At 32.8% G+C, this 18419-nt stretch overlaps 2 protein-coding genes across 3 annotated transcripts in view; both read left to right on the plus strand.

Moving 5' to 3' along the window:
* LOC106141221 (kazrin) overlaps window positions 1-18419 on the plus strand; it is an 89913-nt gene that overhangs the window by 10174 nt on the left and 61320 nt on the right. The window contains exon 2 of the mRNA XM_060947457.1: window positions 6014-6041. The gene's annotated coding sequence lies outside the window, so the exon portion shown is untranslated. The remainder of the gene's footprint in view (window positions 1-6013; window positions 6042-18419) is intronic.
* Window positions 8845-10581, plus strand: LOC106140731 (uncharacterized). Of its 2 annotated transcripts, none has more exons than XM_060947458.1 (2): window positions 8845-9745; window positions 10087-10577. In XM_060947458.1, the coding sequence occupies exons 1-2, from the start codon at window positions 8954-8956 to the stop codon at window positions 10540-10542; spliced, it is 1248 nt and encodes a 415-aa protein (XP_060803441.1). In that variant the 5' UTR covers window positions 8845-8953; the 3' UTR covers window positions 10543-10577. The 2 variants fall into 2 exon arrangements, with proteins under 2 accessions (XP_060803441.1, XP_060803442.1); XM_060947459.1 differs by having other exon boundaries at window positions 8943-9098; window positions 10087-10581.

The raw sequence follows: 18419 nt of genomic DNA on the forward strand, positions 1-18419 counted from the left end.
TTAAGTACTCACCAAGCCGATCAACTTGTGCTTAAGGAATTTTTTCGTATATACATACATATAATCGCGTCTATATCTCTTGCGATGCAACAGTGACTGTTTTGTACAGTGACAGGTTGATAGCCTATCGCCTACAAGAAGAATGTCAAGCTCTCCGTATATTTTGTTATATTAAAATAATTACTTAATACTTTATTATTCCTTAAATTGCTTATTACCTAATTCACAGATTAATTAGCAGTCAGCGAAACGAATGGAATATACATCAATAACATATGTTGCCATATTATTTGATCAATACTCCCCGATCAGACTTGTATATGTATTGATATCTTCATTAATTAGCTAATGATGAGCCACTGTTAGTCTGATATGTCTCAATCTGACTATTCTGAGAAGTAAATGTTTGTGATGCCTTTGAACTTATTATATCATAGACATACATATGTATTTGACGAATGATTTTATATCGGAACTTTTAAATGTACCTATGTGTCAGGATCAGGAAGAGTTCTAATTTAATTCGTATAGCGGTACATTATACACTTACCCGTTTACATTATTTTAAGACAGTGCTCTTGTTCTATGAAGTTTTATGAAATTCAGACAAAGACTTTAAAAATTGTACACATTGTATAAAATAAATATAGTTGAATTGGTTCTTGGTGTTGTTTCCCTTGGATAAAATTGTATCTCTGTTGGACGAGCATTCTCAAAAATGAGCATGACCCCAAAAAAAAAACGATTTTTTAAATAAAAATACTTGTTTCTTTCACTTCAACGTCTTACAGTAAATTATGATCAAAACATCAAAGAAATCGTGTAATGTCTGTTAACCCTGCGAGCCCGAGAGCGGACTCAAAGCGGCCTGATTTCATTTTCTTACTAAAGGTAATTTAAAGGCGGAGACACAAGACCGGAATAAGCCCCAGATTTCTACCCCGCAATGCCATATCTTATCCCATTTCCACTCCGGCCCGTTTTATTACGATCCATAAAAACGAGGATACTAGCGCAATCAAGAATAGTTTAGTATTGTTTGTAGTGGTCTTCGAAGTTAAATATTTAAAACAATAATCTCGCCGACGGGGCTTGCAATTGTAACATGGGGTGGTTTCAGAGAGTAATATTGTGTAGTGCCGAAGGGTGTGAGGGGGCGCCAATCGATACGCACCCCTGTTCTATACCGGGCTTAATGCACCCCAAACATGACCGTGTTCGCAAGGAAAACGGAGTGCATTTTAGATACGCGCTTTTCAATGTAGGCCGGCTTGTGAAATATATGTTTTGATTTGGGTTATTCTGGAACTTTCCGGATTAAAATATTTTAAAAATATAGATATGAAATGTGGCCTTCGAGTATTGTGTGTATTTTAGCTTTGTCTACTGCAAAAGCGACAAAAACATGATAATGTGGTTAAACTGATAGTTAAACTGATATGTTCAGGTTATCGGGGTGAGTTTTGGCTGAATGTTCTAACATTAAACTAGACTTACACTTTATCTTGATATTGAACGAAATGATGGAATTAACAGAGAGAAGTTAGAACTGATAAGCCCATCGCTATAGAGATGAAACGCAAGTTTCTAAGCTAATGTTACAATTCGCGCGGGAAAAGAAGCAGCCGGCACATAATATTTTTTTGCTATTAGACCAGCACAGAAGCATTCATTCATTCATATATCAAGTCTATATCCCTTGCAGTGTAGACAGAGCTAGCAGTCTTGAAAGACAGACAGGCGATGTTCAATTGTTAGGCTTAAGGATAGAATTGAGATTCAAATTGTGACAGGTTGCTAGCCTATCATCTGTAAGAAGAATCCCAAGTTTATAAGTATATCTCTTAGTCACCTTTTACGACATCCATGCTATGTCTGTCTATAAATAAATGAAAAAAAAATTGGATAATTTTAATTTTCAACCCACATATATCTTGCATACCTACATAAATAATCTCATATAAAGTTATTTTGGTATCACTACACACTAGGCAGCTAAAGTTAGAGTGGCATGTTAAAGTCATCGGTAACTTCACGGAATTGGCCGCCATTTGCAGTAATTCGCAAACATGTCGTGTTATGGAGTTTTCCAACTTTCCTTTTTTGTGATTAGGGTCTTGATAAGTTCAGGGTTCTATCCTTACATCCTCTATTTATATCCGATTTTCTATAATAAAACTGTGATTGGGGTTTTGTGTACACACGTATTTTAGTGTTATTAAGAATATTAATTTTGGTAATTTGTGCTGCATATAGAACGAAATTTTGTTGAATATCTGTATCTATCTATGTACATAACTAAATAAGTAACCTAAAGATTCAATTTGATACTGTTATAGATACTATTGAAACTCTTGCTAGGAATTTAAATGTTTTTATTGTTGTTATAGATTATGAAACAGGTATTATTGTAAATTATTTTTAATAAACGTACATCGAGAATTTGATGACACGCAAAAAAATCATTACTCTTATTCATTAAAATATTGAAAAGAATATCTATATATATCATGCTAAGAATACCTTTAATATGGTTTAAGCTATGTTGAGTGTTTCCCAGTTTCTGAGCAGACTATAATACTACAATTCTCTTGAGTAAATATTAAAACGAGTCTTTAAAACGTTCACCAAAGGCTTAAATGCAAAATAGCCTCAATTGCATTGTAGATGTCGCTACCGGCGCTACAGATGCACTCAGCATCTCTGAAATAAATTATTTCACCACAATAAAGAAAGGTATATATTATAAAAGAACGAGGCAATTTTTTTCTGTTTAAAAGGTTTTTTTGGTCTTGTTTTGTCTTCATTGCCATCTGGTCGTCTCGTAGGTAAAATGCTTTTATTTTTTGTTAATTGTTTTGTGTTTGCTACTTTAAAAGCATAGATTAATTTTGTTTGATTGTAAATTATAAGAAAAAAATAGGTTTAGAACATATTAATATTTTTACAGTTGACATTTGATTATATGATGAATATCAACAACCTGTTATTATAATAAGTAGGTGTGCGAATGTTTTTATGACTGGATGCGGACTTTGCTTTTAAAATTGTAATTAAAATATTTATGATGTAGGATGATTTATTTTGAATTCTTGAGATTGAAGCATCTTTTTAAGCCGAAAGCTGCGGCAACCGGATAAAGTAATGCTGGTTTGTTTGAAATTAAGTATAAGTAGTTGATAAGACAGCTAACTCACTTATGCAATTGTCAAGCTGTTTGCTTATTTTATAAATATTGCCATTCTTTTCTCACAAAAATCATCTTGTACATGATCTTGGAATTACATGATAGCTAAAGAAATAATAATTAGTGTCATACTTGTGAGGAACTATTTCATTTCTTAATTTCTAAGGTTATTTTCTATTTGTTCTATTTTATATATTACTATCGTCAAAACGTCACCAAAGCAATTTGTTGTTGTTACCTCAAATTTTAATAAAGAACGAATACCTTTATCAAAATGAAATAAGTTGTTTGATTAATTTAAAAAATGAACATGCAAAACTTTTAATACAAAAATATACTTATTTGATAATTAATTAAGGTATACGATTATAGAATAAAGTAAACATCTTAAGATAAAACTTATGTACATATCTAAATTAAATTTAAGCAGTAAAAAATTAATTACTTCAAAGAACCTGAATATTTTCTTAAACTTTTCCTTTGAAAATTAAAGAAATTTCTAAGTTTGATGACGGATAAACATTAAGGACGCCTTAATTATGTTTTTTTTTGTCCTTCATCTTCATATTTAAGAATGATATTTTTATTTTCAATGGCGTTACCTTCATGAACCTAAAGTATGACAAATAATAGCTGAAGTGCTTTTATCAATTTATATTTTTAAGAGAAAGTTAAGAACCTTTAGTTTTTCTTCAATGTCGGTATAATTGGAATCTGTAATTTTATTAAGGTATTTCTAATGAATTGTTTTATGTTATAAAATTAGACCAATCGTGTTTATGCTATTGACAACTGAAAGTCAAAGACCTGATGAACGCTCACGTTTGTCTATTTTTTCTCTCTTTAGAAATAATTGAGAAAAATAGGTATCGTAGTAACTAAATTCTTCAAAGAGTCATCTTAAAGAAAGCGATGTGTTGAAAGACTTTATTTCACTACCTATTGTTAGCTGGGCGCTGATATAATCGCCTTTACTCACAATCTCACGAAACCGGCTGAACCTACGTCCATTTTATCTTCAGCCTCCATTATGTTCTAGTTATTCCTTATCAAGTGTTAGTCAGATAATCCGATATTGCAGTACTAAGCTTTGTGAATTGCAAAGCTATGTTAAGATTAAGTTAAGACAAACGTAAATTTGTCGATAGCAATAACCGACTAAAGTATGAAAATTGGAATAGATTCAGTACAAATTATGTAGTTCGAGTTAACGTTATATGGCGCAATTCACCCGTGTCCAAGTTAGGTATTTTTACTTTGAAATTAACAAGTTTGGTAAATAAAAGGCGGATTTAAAATCAAGTTCGATTTATCGAAGATCATAGATAGGAATAGTACACTTATAAATTTCTTCTTTAGATTAATTGAGGTAAAACCGCTGAAAATTTGTTAAGTTGAGGTAAGTTAAATTATAACCATCTGACAAAGATTTAATTCCAATACCAGTAACCATTACATTTAAATAACATTCTGGAAATGTTAAAGGAGAAAATGTTAAATTTTTTGTGGCAAACAATGTCGATTAGCCATGGGAAGTCGCGGATACAAACTAGTGTTTATAATATTTTCTTTCTTAGCTATCATCGTAGTAAAACGTTTCAAATGAAACATTTAGAAAGTGTCAAACTGGAAAAGTTGTTTGACGATTAATCATCGTCGGACTGTCGGAGGCTTTGAACTCTCGTTAAATTTAAGTTGGGTATCATTACGACAAGGGTGTGTTGCACCTGCTATTTTACATTTATAATGCTTTCGGCACACTTGTATTATAAAATTAGAAAAGGAACAATAATTGTGTGAGTACTAGTCAACACTCTAATTTATTGTTCAAGCGGTTTTTAAGATTAAATATTTTGCTAAAAGACATTTATTTTTATTTATTTATTTATGTATATCAAGGAAAAAAATACATAAAAGAAAAAATATTTTTGAGTAGGTATCTTACTAGGTTCTTGGCATTGAAAATACATAGTTAGCAGATTTCCTAGAAACCTGTAGTTTAAGCCTGTTTATCTGAAGGTGAGAACCTTCCAACATGAAACTTTCAACATTCATAGAAATTATTTTAATACAACATCAAAAAATTCTTTAATTTGTATCTATTTTTTTTAAAGATGTGAGAACCACTATTTATAACATTCGCCCTTCAATACTAATATGCAAAAAGAGAAAAGAATTATATTTTTGTATATATAACTTTATTTAGATGATATTTGACAAAACCTTCAGGAGTAACTTTGGCGTCTTACTTGTTTTGCTTTGCTGCTGTGGGGAAATGGGGCGGTCTAGCTATGCTTGTAAAACATATTTCTATTCGACTTTAAAGTACACTTGGAAAAAATGACGCGACATGTCTTACACCGTTTTAAAATTAAAAAACCGGCTCAGAAACTCAAAAGTGTCGTAGCAGTAAATTCGACAGCTCTAAACTGGTTTTATTTCTGGAAGCCTGGAATTCCGACCGAGCACCGGCGTCAAAAGTAATGCCTGAAGAAAATTGATTTCCTGCTTTCGTCTAGACGCATTTCCTTTAACCTAAAATTACATTTCAACTGAAAAACATTACCTCGGATTATTTTTAATGGACGATCTCAAGACACAAACAATCTCCATAATATCCTTTTAAAGTGTCCAAACATCTCGTTTTAGGGACTTAATGGAATATCGCCTTGGGAATAAGCGTGTTATTTTTAATTTTTGCCGCGAGTTTTCTATCAGAAAAGCAAATATTATTACTGAAACCAATTATATAGTAAAAGATTTTACTTTGTTAGTGCAGTTAATTGTTAAAATATAAAATAATGAGACTATTATTTTTTGTTTCAGAAGCAAAACAATAGAAGAAAAGTAAAAGGTATGTAATTAAATCGAAACCTTAGTTTGATAAACCTCTATATCAGGGGTACATCAATATCAGGGGAAAATGATTTATTTTGGGGGTTGGTTTTGTTCCCTTATTCAAATTTAAATTGCGCTCATAATCCAAATATCACCGTATTTTGAATAAGATATACTTAATCTTAATATTTGAATGTACAACAATAAAATTAATTTTTATTAGGGAAAGGCTTTTCGGATTATTCTTTAAATTATCAACTTGTCCCTTTCTCTTAATCTCAATGCTATCAAAAGCTCCCAGATTCTAGCTAAGCGTGGTTTTAAAGTCTTGTGGCTATATGTTCTGCCTAGTCCGTAAGGGATTAAGATGTAATATATTTTTGTTTGTAGGTAAAATTAAAGGTAAATAAATCTGGTGATACCATCGTGACTACTTTGAGACATAAATCGTTTCGTGATTCAAATGAGTTTTTGTAGTGCAACGGTATGTACCTAGGTACATCCAGTGTACAGAATGGTAAATAATTCAAAGCGGGCAGGGCAGGGGTTGGCGACCCGCGCTAACGAATACTTCTCGATCAAACATTTGAGTGTATAGGGTTGCCATTAGCATTGAGCAAAATTAGCTTTTCGCTCACAAATCTAAATCAGTCGGTAAAATTATATTTCAAATTATACCTATAAAGAGAATAAAAAGGTCGTTAGAGGTAATTATTCATTAATTAATTTTTTTAGTTCGTTTTCCAGATTGCATTATGTTCGTTACGTTGATTAAAAATCAATTATGTATCAAATATATTATACAATAATATACGTGCAATATCCACATGTTAATTAAGACAAAAAAAAAAATATATGATGTAATGCTGAATACATTGCTAATAAAAAAAATAATAATACACAAATTATAGTTTAAAGAGAATTTCAACCCGAATCTTCAAATATTATGTCTTCGAGTATCTACTTTAATCAGTGCCTAATTAAATTTTCCAAATATTCGAAGTAATGAGCACATGGTCACTTTGAGTAAGACTGGTAACCCTACACACAGGAGTTCAGAGGACGTTAAAGTTATAGCGATACCGGTGTTGCGGTGTGTACGTGGTACCGTGTATGGGGAAAACCGATTCAATTCTGTGTTCAAAACTTCACTTAATATTGAAACTAACAATCGAATTGTGTGAATGTTTTGGGTTGTTGTTAGCTAAGCTAAAATTTTTAATTTGCCTCAATATATTACGCATAAAGCAAAATCAATCACATATATACACACGTATTATTACGTCTATATCCCTTTCGGGATAGATTGAGTCAACAGTTTTAAAAAGACTGAAAGGCCAGCTGCATGGCCTAATGATGGAATTGGGATGCAAATACATAGCAACAAGATGGGATGGGCTAGGGATGGGCAAGCCATCCCCTACAAGAAAAATTCCAAGTTTAGAAACCTATTCCTTAGTAGTCTTTAACGACATGGAGTGGAGGTGAAAGATGTGGAGTGGTCCTATTCTAAATTTCTGGCATTTTTATAAACTTTTATTAGGTATAATATGAAGGCATGAGAATAAGTCAATAAAAGGGAGACTTTTATATATAGAATTTTTCTTTTTGGGTGAGCGAGTGGGCCAGCCATGGTCCAGCCTGTGACGTTTGAATATTGGTACTATTGGTTCTATCTTTCCGGAAAAGACATGATTTGTGTAAGATACATATATAAAAAAAAGGTATAAAGAAAAAGAATTTTTCACAAACCTGTTAAACCTTTAATTTACATGTTGTAAATATGAAGTCTAATATTATCTTATCCAATATTATCATATCTTCATAAAACTAACAGATAGACAGAATTGTCAATCTGAAAATACTCGTAATATCGCCAGAGATTAAAATGGACGCCCACTTTTACCAAGACGAATAAAACTACATAAGTATGTATTCCAATAAAATAAAATAACTTCGTTGTAAATGTTCTTCAGATAGGCGTGTAATTTAACTTCTGGGAGGTGAATATTTCCATTCGAATAATCGGAATTTCACCTTTGATCTTTGTTGTAACTTCGTGTAGGCGGATTTATCTATTGCGCTTGGTCGAGCTTTTCTAAAAGGCATATAATCCATTTTATTTTTTCCAATCTTTCATAAGATGTACTCGTGTTTAAAAATTAGAAAATAAATAATCATGTCATCAAAGTAAGTGTTCAGGCATTGCTGAATAAAATTAAAATACAAATCATTAATTTTATAAAAAGTCAAGACATAAATCTAGTCAAAAGTCAACATTGCGAACGCGTGTTGTAAGGCCAATCATTTTATGATGAATCTCATAAAGTAATTGGTCTTACGACACAAGTCACAATTGCCCACGAAAATAAACGCCCACGCTCATTTGAACGATCATTCAATAGCCTGCATATTCCAAGATTAGATCCACAGTCCACAAGGACTGCCACAATGGCGGACAAAGCGTCTGAATGCATAAAACCAGTCTCATATAGTATGACGACTGTGTGAGACCGGCTATTGAGGTATATTACAAAAGGCATTGTGTGCTTGGAGTAGTTTATCTCATATCTGGTCCCGAGACGCAGTTCCGCCCTGATACTGCTCAAAACATGTTGAAGTGTCACGTTACTGATATGTTGCTCGGCTATTTTCTTGGCATGACACCTTACTTTAAGTATAACTTCAAAGTCGAAAAATTTAGAAGCATCTAAAGATATGTAACATTATCTTACGTTGTGAAATAATTTTACATATGCACTGATATATCTACGCGTCATATTTTTCACGTGTGTAATATGATATATTGTGGTTTGTAGTAATGTTGTCAAAATAAGATAAATGGTATCTATCGAGTTATCGGAGATTTCAAAAAGCGTTACTATCGACAATACGTCTTAGGAGACTAAGCATTAAATATATTTAAAAATGCCGAATAGAATAATTAGTAAGGTTTCGCGACCTCCGTTAGATTTGGTCGACATAATTCATGAAGTGGCTAAAATTGCTAAGATTGAGGGCATAAAATTTTCAATTGGATTTGGCAGTGAAGATGAAATGGATTTTATTTTGGGTGATGTTTATAAAGTGACTATACGCGGATACAGGGACGGACAAAGACTTAAAAGACAATTTGTTATTAAATGGATTGCTGATCCCGAAAGACGATATACCTTTAGAAATCTGTACATACGCGATCATGCATTTTACAATTATGTTGCACCAAAACTGATTGAAATTCAGAGACGATTTAAAATTGTTGAAGGATTAAAAATTTCGTTTCCAAATTGTGTATTTTCAAGAAAAGAAAAACATAAGGAATGTATGGTGTTTACCTGTATCTTAAGCCAGGGATATGGATTTAGTAATAGAGTGCATAGTATTGATGTTGAACATTGTTCATTGGTTATAAAGTGTTTAGCCAAACTGCATGGATTATTTTATGTGTTAAAGCATACTGATGAGAGACAAAGTAATTTCATAAAGATGATATATCACAGTGACGTCCAATATAGTGGTAAAATAAAACCAACGTCGAATTGTATTTTCAATTTTTATAATGAATCAGTATCTGTTGTAAAGGATCCCATGGCTAAAAATAAGCTAAATAACTGTGCTGAAGACATTTACAACATATTATGCAAGTGTGTCATTCCCGATCGATTTAGTACCATTTGTCATGCTGATTGTTGGAGTAATAATGTGTGCTTTAAATATAATGTAGGTCTAGGTGTATATTATAGAAGCAATCATATTAATTTGCTTTATTCAATAAGGCTAACTTTAAATGTTTAACTCTGTAAATATTATACGAATATTATACTAAACATAATTTTTTTAAAGTTAATTAAGTCCATTATATGTCAGTCACATTTGTCTGATTATTATTGAATTTATTTATAATACAATAGAAAAGAAATTTCACATTATCTATTTTCTTTGGCAAGTAGGTAAAATAAAAAATTTACAGTGGAAAATATCAATTGTTTTAAATAAAGTAAAAATTCGCGTCATCAAAAAGACGCACAGACTTAGATTTTAACCAAATCTTCTTTTTTCAGGGGACCAAACCAATAGATGTTATCTTAGTTGATTACCAGATAAGCAGATTTGCGTCACCTGTGACAGATCTATCTTACTTTTTATATATGTCAACCGACGAAGAACTACTCGAAAATCACTACGAACGATTGATAAATTTGTATTATAAGACACTGTCGGCTGTACTCAGGCAGTGCAACGTAAACGTGAACGAAATATATCCTGAGGACATTTTTCAAGAACACCTAAAAAAATATTCGGTACTGGGTCTAATTGAAGCCCTAATATCCATGAAAATTATTACAGCAGAATCTGAAGATGCTATAGAAATGGCGAAAATGCGATACGACATTGTTAAAGAATTGGCTTGTGATAGCGAATCGCAGAATGAGTCTTTATTTGTGAAGAGGGTTAATGGTGTTGTAAATGACTTTTTTAAGCGTGGTTACTCATTAGATGCAGTTTTGGAGAAATAAATGTATTTTAGATCACGTTATATATTTTTTTAATTCCATTTTAGTTAAGTCAAATGAAGTTAATCATATAGCTTCAAAACAGTTCGTTTTCCATTATGCCCCCGCGAGTATTCGAACCAGGGATCTCCAGTGTCACAGACAAGCGTACTACCGCTGCGCCACAGAGGCCGTTAACTCCGTTGCCATTAATTGTAAATGTAAGCATTTAAAATTATATTATTTAATAAATTGAAGCCTAACTCAATGATTAAGAGAGTTGGTAAATTCATATAAGTATTTTATTAAGCTATCTAAAAATATAAATATATATCTAAGAATGCCTCTTATATAATTGTATTGTGTTTATAACACACCACCGCCAACGTTTATAGCTAGATCTAAAACGCGTTCCTGGCACGCCTTTAAAAAAAAATAGTAAAGAGTTGTCTCTTTACTATTTTTTTCAAAAGGCTGGGTTTGGTCCTTGGCTTGGAAGATGATTTGCGTTGGGGGAGGTTTGATTAACTTATAACAAATAGAGATTTTAAATTAACTATAAAAAGTAGAACGAGGATTTTAAACATCTTGTTTGATACTTAATTACATTGAATTTTCACTCAGTTTTATTGCTCCCAAGCGATATTAAATTTTACTTTGTCGGTGCAATCAGGCTAACTTTAATTTATTAAACTCGGCGTATTTTTGTGGGACATTGTTCCGAATTAAACATGCAGCGTTGAATTCCCAGACGTTTTAAATTAGTTTGGCTTGATTTTGATTTGAGGTTAAAAGATATAAAATATTAGAATGTTTGATTATTATGGAGGCACTACTAGCAAATTTCACTTATTTGACAATGTATGAAAGTTCACTAATTATTCACCTGTACAGAAATATAAAAAATGGAATTAAAATTATGAAGGTGCAGTCAGTGCAGATACTATAAGTTACTGTATCACTTTACATTGTTTCCAATTTAAGAAAAATCTATTCTATTCTATATGATAAGTATGTAAGTTTTGAGAATTCAAAAATTCTATTTTATTAACACATCACATCACTTAAATTTAATTTTAAAGTTGGCCAATAATCATAGAGCCCAATATCCTAATAGTCTTAGCGATAAGCAGTTATCGTTTGTATAGAGGCTTATGTCCATATAATATAACGGAGATATAAAGTTACGTAAAGTTCGTAGTTATGCTCTCTGGTATATTAGCAGACTAATGTATTCAACAGTAATCTATTTTTAGATCCCCACTGCTTAAGCATTGGCCTTCCTTATGGGGGAATAAGGAGACAACGAACTAATATAAGCCCACCACACTGGCATTATGCGGGTTGGTGGGTATCAACGTCTGCAAATTGTAACCAGATAGGCTGAACTTGCTTTGCAATGCAGCCGTGCAGTGTGGTTCCCGATACCAATAGAAAAAAGAATAGGACCACTCCGTCTCTTTCCCATAGATGTCGTAAAAGGCGACTAAGGGATAGGCTTATAAACTTGGAATTCTTCTTTTAGGCGATGGGCTAGCAACCTGTTACATTATATGAATTTCAATTCTATCAGTATGCCAAACAGCTGAACGTAGCCTATCAGTATTTTCAAGCTTGTTGGCTCTGTCAACCCCGCAAGGGATAAAGACGTGATTATATGTATGTACCTATGTATGCAACGCATTGTGGAGCTTGTGATTTTTAGTGTATCCCATGACCGACCGCTACGAAAGTTGCTTGACAAATTGTTATACAGCCTATATAATAACGTTGGCATTACTTTAAACTAACCTTCGTCTGAAGCACGTTCCACCTACGTCAATGTCAATACCTATTCAGGAACATGCACCATGTTTGTGGTTAGGAATATATTAGGTTTGCGCACGTAGGCGGTTACACTTATTGATCAAAGGACAATCGGGGTCGTGAAATTAATTAAGAATTGTAAGCACTGTCGGGAACTGTGGTTTGTGGCAACACTATGGCTAATATATATATATATATATATATATGTGTACATACATTACTCAAAATCAACAATCAGATAACTTCGAGAGATGAAACTGATAAAAATTGACTTTCGTAGTAAACTAACTTGAGCGATACTAATAGAATTGACCTGACCTCGGGTCTGTTCCTTAATAACGTTCACAAGATCGTGAAAACTGGTCATAATAGTAAAAATCATGAGAATTTCTTGTAAATTTGTTTACAAACACACACACACATAATCACGGCTATATCCCTTGCGGAGTAGTCAGATCCAACAGTTTTGAAAATACTGATAGGCCACGTTCAGCTGTATGGCTTAGGATAGAATTGAGATTCAAATAGTGCCAGGTTGCTAGTCTATTGCCTAAAAAGCAATCTCAAGTTTATTATCCTATCCCTTAGTCGCCTGTTACGATATTTACGGGTAAGAGATGGAGTGGTTCTATTCTATTGTATAATAAAATATTGAAAGAAAGTTCAAATCAAAGACTAACTTATTGTATTACCTACATTAAGCTCACAAAGATTAGTCACTTAATCGATTGCCTTGTAGTCGCCCTCTGCTATACGAACCGTGAAATTAAGTAAGTAATCCCTTTAGTAAACTCACAAGGTGATAGGCTGTTTATTTCCGAGCTCTAAGCCGCCTATGCAGCGTATTTACCGAAATCCACACTGGATTAACTTTTAAGGGCTCCTAAAACAACATTAATCCTTTTTTGCATTTAACTAAAACTAAGAACTATACTAGCAACCTGTCACTATTTGAATCTATCATTAAGCTGAACGTGGCCATTCAGTCTTTTCAAGACTGTTGGCTTTGTCTACCCCGCAAGGGATATAGACGCGACCATATGTATGTACTAAAACTAACCTATCTGTAATTGAAAACGAATGAAAACATTGATAAGTTAAATTTTCAATTCCTCTAAGGAAATAATATTTATATATTGGCTCCTATTTTTGTTTTTACTTTAATGTTAAACTTTTCCTATTAAAAAACGAACGATTATTCAGAACTTTTAAATCTACTTATCTCGTATTCAATATGCGTAGGACTTAACTTTGCACACAGTACTCGTACATATTTTCAAATAAACATTTTATGCTAATACAGAGCACGTTATCGTTTCTTGATCCCTCACTCAAATGTTCTGAAAAGTCCCTACGCTGAATAGTAAATTTTGTTCTCGCAACTTGCACGCGAAACTTTACTCGCATTTTAAATGCGAAAGCAAACACTGACGGGGGAGAACTTCGGCATAAAATTCTGCTGTACGAAATAAAATAGCAATTTTTCTCTAAAACAATGCGTCGCCTCTGCCAACGGGAAGTTATTGTTCAACATATTTTCACACGTGCATTCGCAGTGGAGGGTTAAGTGTCGCGGTGTTTAAGTTAACCCTTTTAGTTAGGGAACAAAGGGTAACGTTAGGGGTCGGTCCATTGGCGTTGTGGGAGTCAAGAGCTACAGTGAAAATGATGTATCTCAAAGTGAGAGGAAAAATACAGCATACCATTACAACGAAGTAACCAGGAACTTGTACTTCTTACAATATTTTTTCATCATTTTTTTAATGTTCATATTTGACATGTTTTGCCCACCAAAAAAGAAACACCCAGGTGCATAATATTATTTCAAATGTAATTCCGTGAAGTATATATTAATTAATAGGTTTCTGTAATTTCGTTGTTTTGGAAGTACAAAAGTAAGCTAAAGTACTGAAAAGTAGGCAATTTGATTAATAAATGATGTAACTGTATATTTTTATAGGCAAATATCTTGTATATGGTATTCTATAAAAGAATATTAATCAAACTGTTATGATTTTTAAAAATTTTGGTAATTTGAAGACGAAACCCATAAAAAAAATGTCCAGCTTAAGAAAAACCCCCAATAGAAAAGTGACATTCCCAAAGGGTTTCCAAAATTCCTTGCTCTCCCGACAACCACGGGTTCGATATTGTGTAAATGTTAATTTGACTCCCAAATTGTTTCCTTTACACCTGCAAATTTTAATTTTGAAGTCGGCTGATGGCATTTCACATTTCGTGAAATAATTGAATTTCCTGCCACCTGGCCACGTGCGGCATTGACTTGATTTGATGTTTGTTATGAAAATATTTGCTGATGTTGATAATGTAACTTCTTAATAATATTATTTTTCTTTTTATATTGATTACTCCTATTTGGCGCAGTAGTAGAAATTAATGGTTCAGAGTTAGATCTCCAGTTTGATTATTGATAAAAAAACACACTTTTTAATGTGTGCTTAAATACTGTATCCAGAAAAAGTTTTGTTCATATTCATTGCTACCAAAACCAACATGATAATTAAAACATTTTGGTCGAAATAATTTCGCATATGATTACAGAGAATAACTAACCACAAAACTAAACAATAGATCATTGTTCAGTTTTAAAATTTATTTAATTTTACATTACATTGTGCACAATTATAATGTTTATTCCATTATGTTTAACAAAATGAAATGCTAAAGCATTTCATCAAAATGATAAAAAAAGAAGCCGCTATTAACGAAAATATGTTGCTTATGGCATTATTATTTATTACAAGAGTTTGTCCTCTCTGTACTATGCACTATATGTTTGCTAAATTTCATGGAGATCGGTTCAGTGGTTTTGACGTGAAAGACACTTTCACATTTATAATATTAGGATGGAGTAAGGTACCTTTTGTAATGAATAGACCAAAAATACTTTACCCTAAATAAAAATAAATAATTCGAATTAGTCGAGAGGATAAATGGTGGCTAATACAAGAGGGAAATAAGTCTGGGAATCGTAATGGTTCTTGGCACTTTATCCTTTTATAGCCTAAGGAAAGTAAACTTATCACTGTCACACGTAGACACATTGGTGGTCTGGACGTCTCATTCCCTATTTGTTATCTCATTCCACCGGTCACCCATGAAAATAACACTTGTATGATATTCGAGCAATTTGCACATTAGAAAAAAAATTGTCATTAGATCATTATGTACATAGAAGCATTTGATACCTGTGTTTTTATGTGTTAGGGTCTCCTGCAAAGGTTGCTGATGACAAAAAGAGTTGCTTTGTGTAAAACCTGCCTCATTCGCTCCAGAAAAGTGACAATAGAACCGGAACTAATGTCAAGAGGAAGAAGAATATTCTGTTTTTCTAACTATCCGTCCAACCTTCTCTTTTATAGGCCTATGAACTTTTGAAAGGCTCATTATCTCTATACTACCAAAATAACTATTAAATCAAAAATCTTGAACAACGGAACACCTTCATAAAAATACTCATGAATTTTCGACGACGACAACACTCTAAAATGCAAACGCACAAATTTATGTGCTCGATAAAATTACTGTCAGAAATTTAAACACCTCAGCTTACGCACCAGGAGTAAGTGAACTTAAATCAGAGTCCGCCCCTGCATTTCATCTCAAATTAAGAGTTATACGGCCTCATTCTTTGCCGCCGAGGAAAATATAAAATGGGTAAACGGGGGAGGAGTGGCTAAAAGGGACATGGAAGTGTAGGTACGGCTTCATGACGGTGTCGGGGTTAAATCTAATTTTTCCTCCGCTAATGCCCTGCTCGACTTGCAGGGTTGGCTGAGCGGGAAAATTGTAACTCGCAGAGGATTTATATGATTTACTTTAATCGTTGCTTCTCCTCGTGTGACCTCTGTGTGTTTAAATCATAAAAAATATAGTATTTCGTCTTTGACGGTCGAAATAAATGTGTGTAAGTATTACTTTGCTAAGGCATACTTTTCGATTCTTCTGTTTGCTTTGTGTCATTCTATGTTGAGATTATTTTAAGCCTCAATATCTACAAATATCCGAATATTAAACCTTGAAAACAAATAATATGCGTTCAAGGTAGTTTGATTAGTATAATCAAGCATTAAGTTTTAACTATTTATTTTAATAAAATGTCTATCCGATAGTATTACGCTTTCTTGATTCAAATATTTTACCCATATGTATCGTATCTATGTAATTTTTAATGGTGAGTTACGATCCGAAGTCAAACATAGATTTATTGCTAGTTGAAATTTTTCAAATTAGCTGAATGTAGCTTAAAAAATCACGTATTTATATAAATAAACTTTAAATTTTGTTAATCGATTCCGGTAGCCTGACGACCAGACGGCCTCTAGTTTGATAAATACTTACCGTGAACAGTACGCGCGGTCACCGCCGCATATTTTAACATAATTATATTTATTCTGTGGACTGCTTTGACGTTCAGTTTCTGAAATTAATGTTATTCTTCAATTAATTTAAAGGTAACTTTGGCGTTAATCAATTAGTTATAATGAAATTAATTGCAGTTGTACAAAAAGCCTCCATGCTAGTTTGGTAGCGAAAAATACATAGTGTGTGCCGCTACTTCTCTTTCCCGCAAATTGTAAATGCCAATAAAGGTAAAGAGATGAAGACGTGATATTTTCTGAAAAGATTGCAGCTTACAAACAGAATAAGTTCTTAAGCCTTTTGTAAAAAATGTGTTGTATTTAACGCTTTATATTTTATTTGTAAGTTACTCGTAGATGTTCAATATGCTTGGCAAATTTATTAGTAATATCGAAATTCTAATCAATTTCAGCCTTTAGAGGCAGCTAAGTAGATTTTTTTAAATAGTGATTGACAAATGCTACATTGCAATTGAGTCTGCTTTACTTACGGTTAAAGAAAAATTCTAGCGATTGAATACATGCAATGGAAACGGAGCAATAGCAAACGATCATGTTAGGCTGTAATTACCTGTACCGGGATTGCAATGGCTTTGCCCACTTTTCCCCGCTTCCCCACCATTATAAAATTCAGAGAGTACAGAGATAGATGCCGCTTATCTTGGAATTATTAAGTATTTTGGCGAGAGATTAATCTACGTGTAGAAAGACTACAGTTGAAATTCTAAATATTTGAGGACGTAAAATTATATCTTAAGTTTAAGGTTATTAAGATAGGTTATTTTCCTTCTTCTTTCTCCTGGCTTAGTTAGACTTGGGTTCATACTTATCTCTCTCAGAGAGGAGAAAAAAATATAAATTGAGAATTCCACTTATACCTATTTAACCTTTATTTTTGTGCGTTCAGTGTTCTGTGCCATAATCCCAGTAGAAATGCATTCGCATTTTTAGTGTGAAAAGAATTCCATTGGAGAGTAGAAATGTGTAATTAACGTTGTTTTGTTTTGCTTAGCTTTGGGATGTTGAAATTATTTTTATGTTGTGGTTGGGGTGGCGGGAACTGATTTTAAGTGAGCTTTTCTGACTCTATACAAAATCTCTGCTGTGTTGATATGGTGATGTGTTATTTTAATATTCGGGAAAAAGTTAGAATTAAAGGATGTGTTTTCACTAGGTTTCATTTAACTTAAATTTGATGTTAGTGAATAGATAGCTTTGAAAACATTGACGAAGGCTACGAACAGCTAATGATTATGTATGAATTTCTGATAGATAACATTGCAGAAAATAAGATGGCCTTACCATGTATTATTTTCGAGAAAATAAGATGAAATTTCTCTCCAGAGGAGGTCAGAGGTCTGATATTGATGTTTCTTCGGATCGAACACTATTACCGACCTCCTTTTAAATAATTACGGTCCGATCGACCCCACTAAAACACCCCGAGTGATTTTTCGGTGACTCCAATATTGGTTATTCCTCGCAAAATTGCCTCGTAAAACTGAATTGCTCACTGGCCTATACTTTGCACAGACAACTAAACTAGTTTCAAAATTAATAAAATATTTCAAAGTCAGTTAAATAATTTAAGTTTTTTTTTTCTTTTACAATAAAAATTATTCTTAATTACCTAAAATTTAAAATATAACTCTGTAATGCATGCCTAGACCTCATTTCCGTTGGGGTAGGCACCAGGCAAACTACACCTTTCCT

The sequence above is a fragment of the Amyelois transitella genome, chromosome 13 (genome assembly GCF_032362555.1).
Source record: "Amyelois transitella isolate CPQ chromosome 13, ilAmyTran1.1, whole genome shotgun sequence".
Lineage (NCBI taxonomy): Eukaryota > Metazoa > Arthropoda > Insecta > Lepidoptera > Pyralidae > Amyelois > Amyelois transitella.

Excerpts from the sequence above, each read along its gene's own strand:
- LOC106140731 (XM_060947458.1), top strand. The coding sequence starts at position 8,954 with ATGCCGAATAGAATAATTAGTAAGGTTTCGCGACCTCCGTTAGATTTG. Across the intron at positions 9,746-10,086 it reads ATGTGTGCTTTAAATATAAT|GGGACCAAACCAATAGATGT; the intron begins GTAGGTCTAGGT and ends TTCTTTTTTCAG.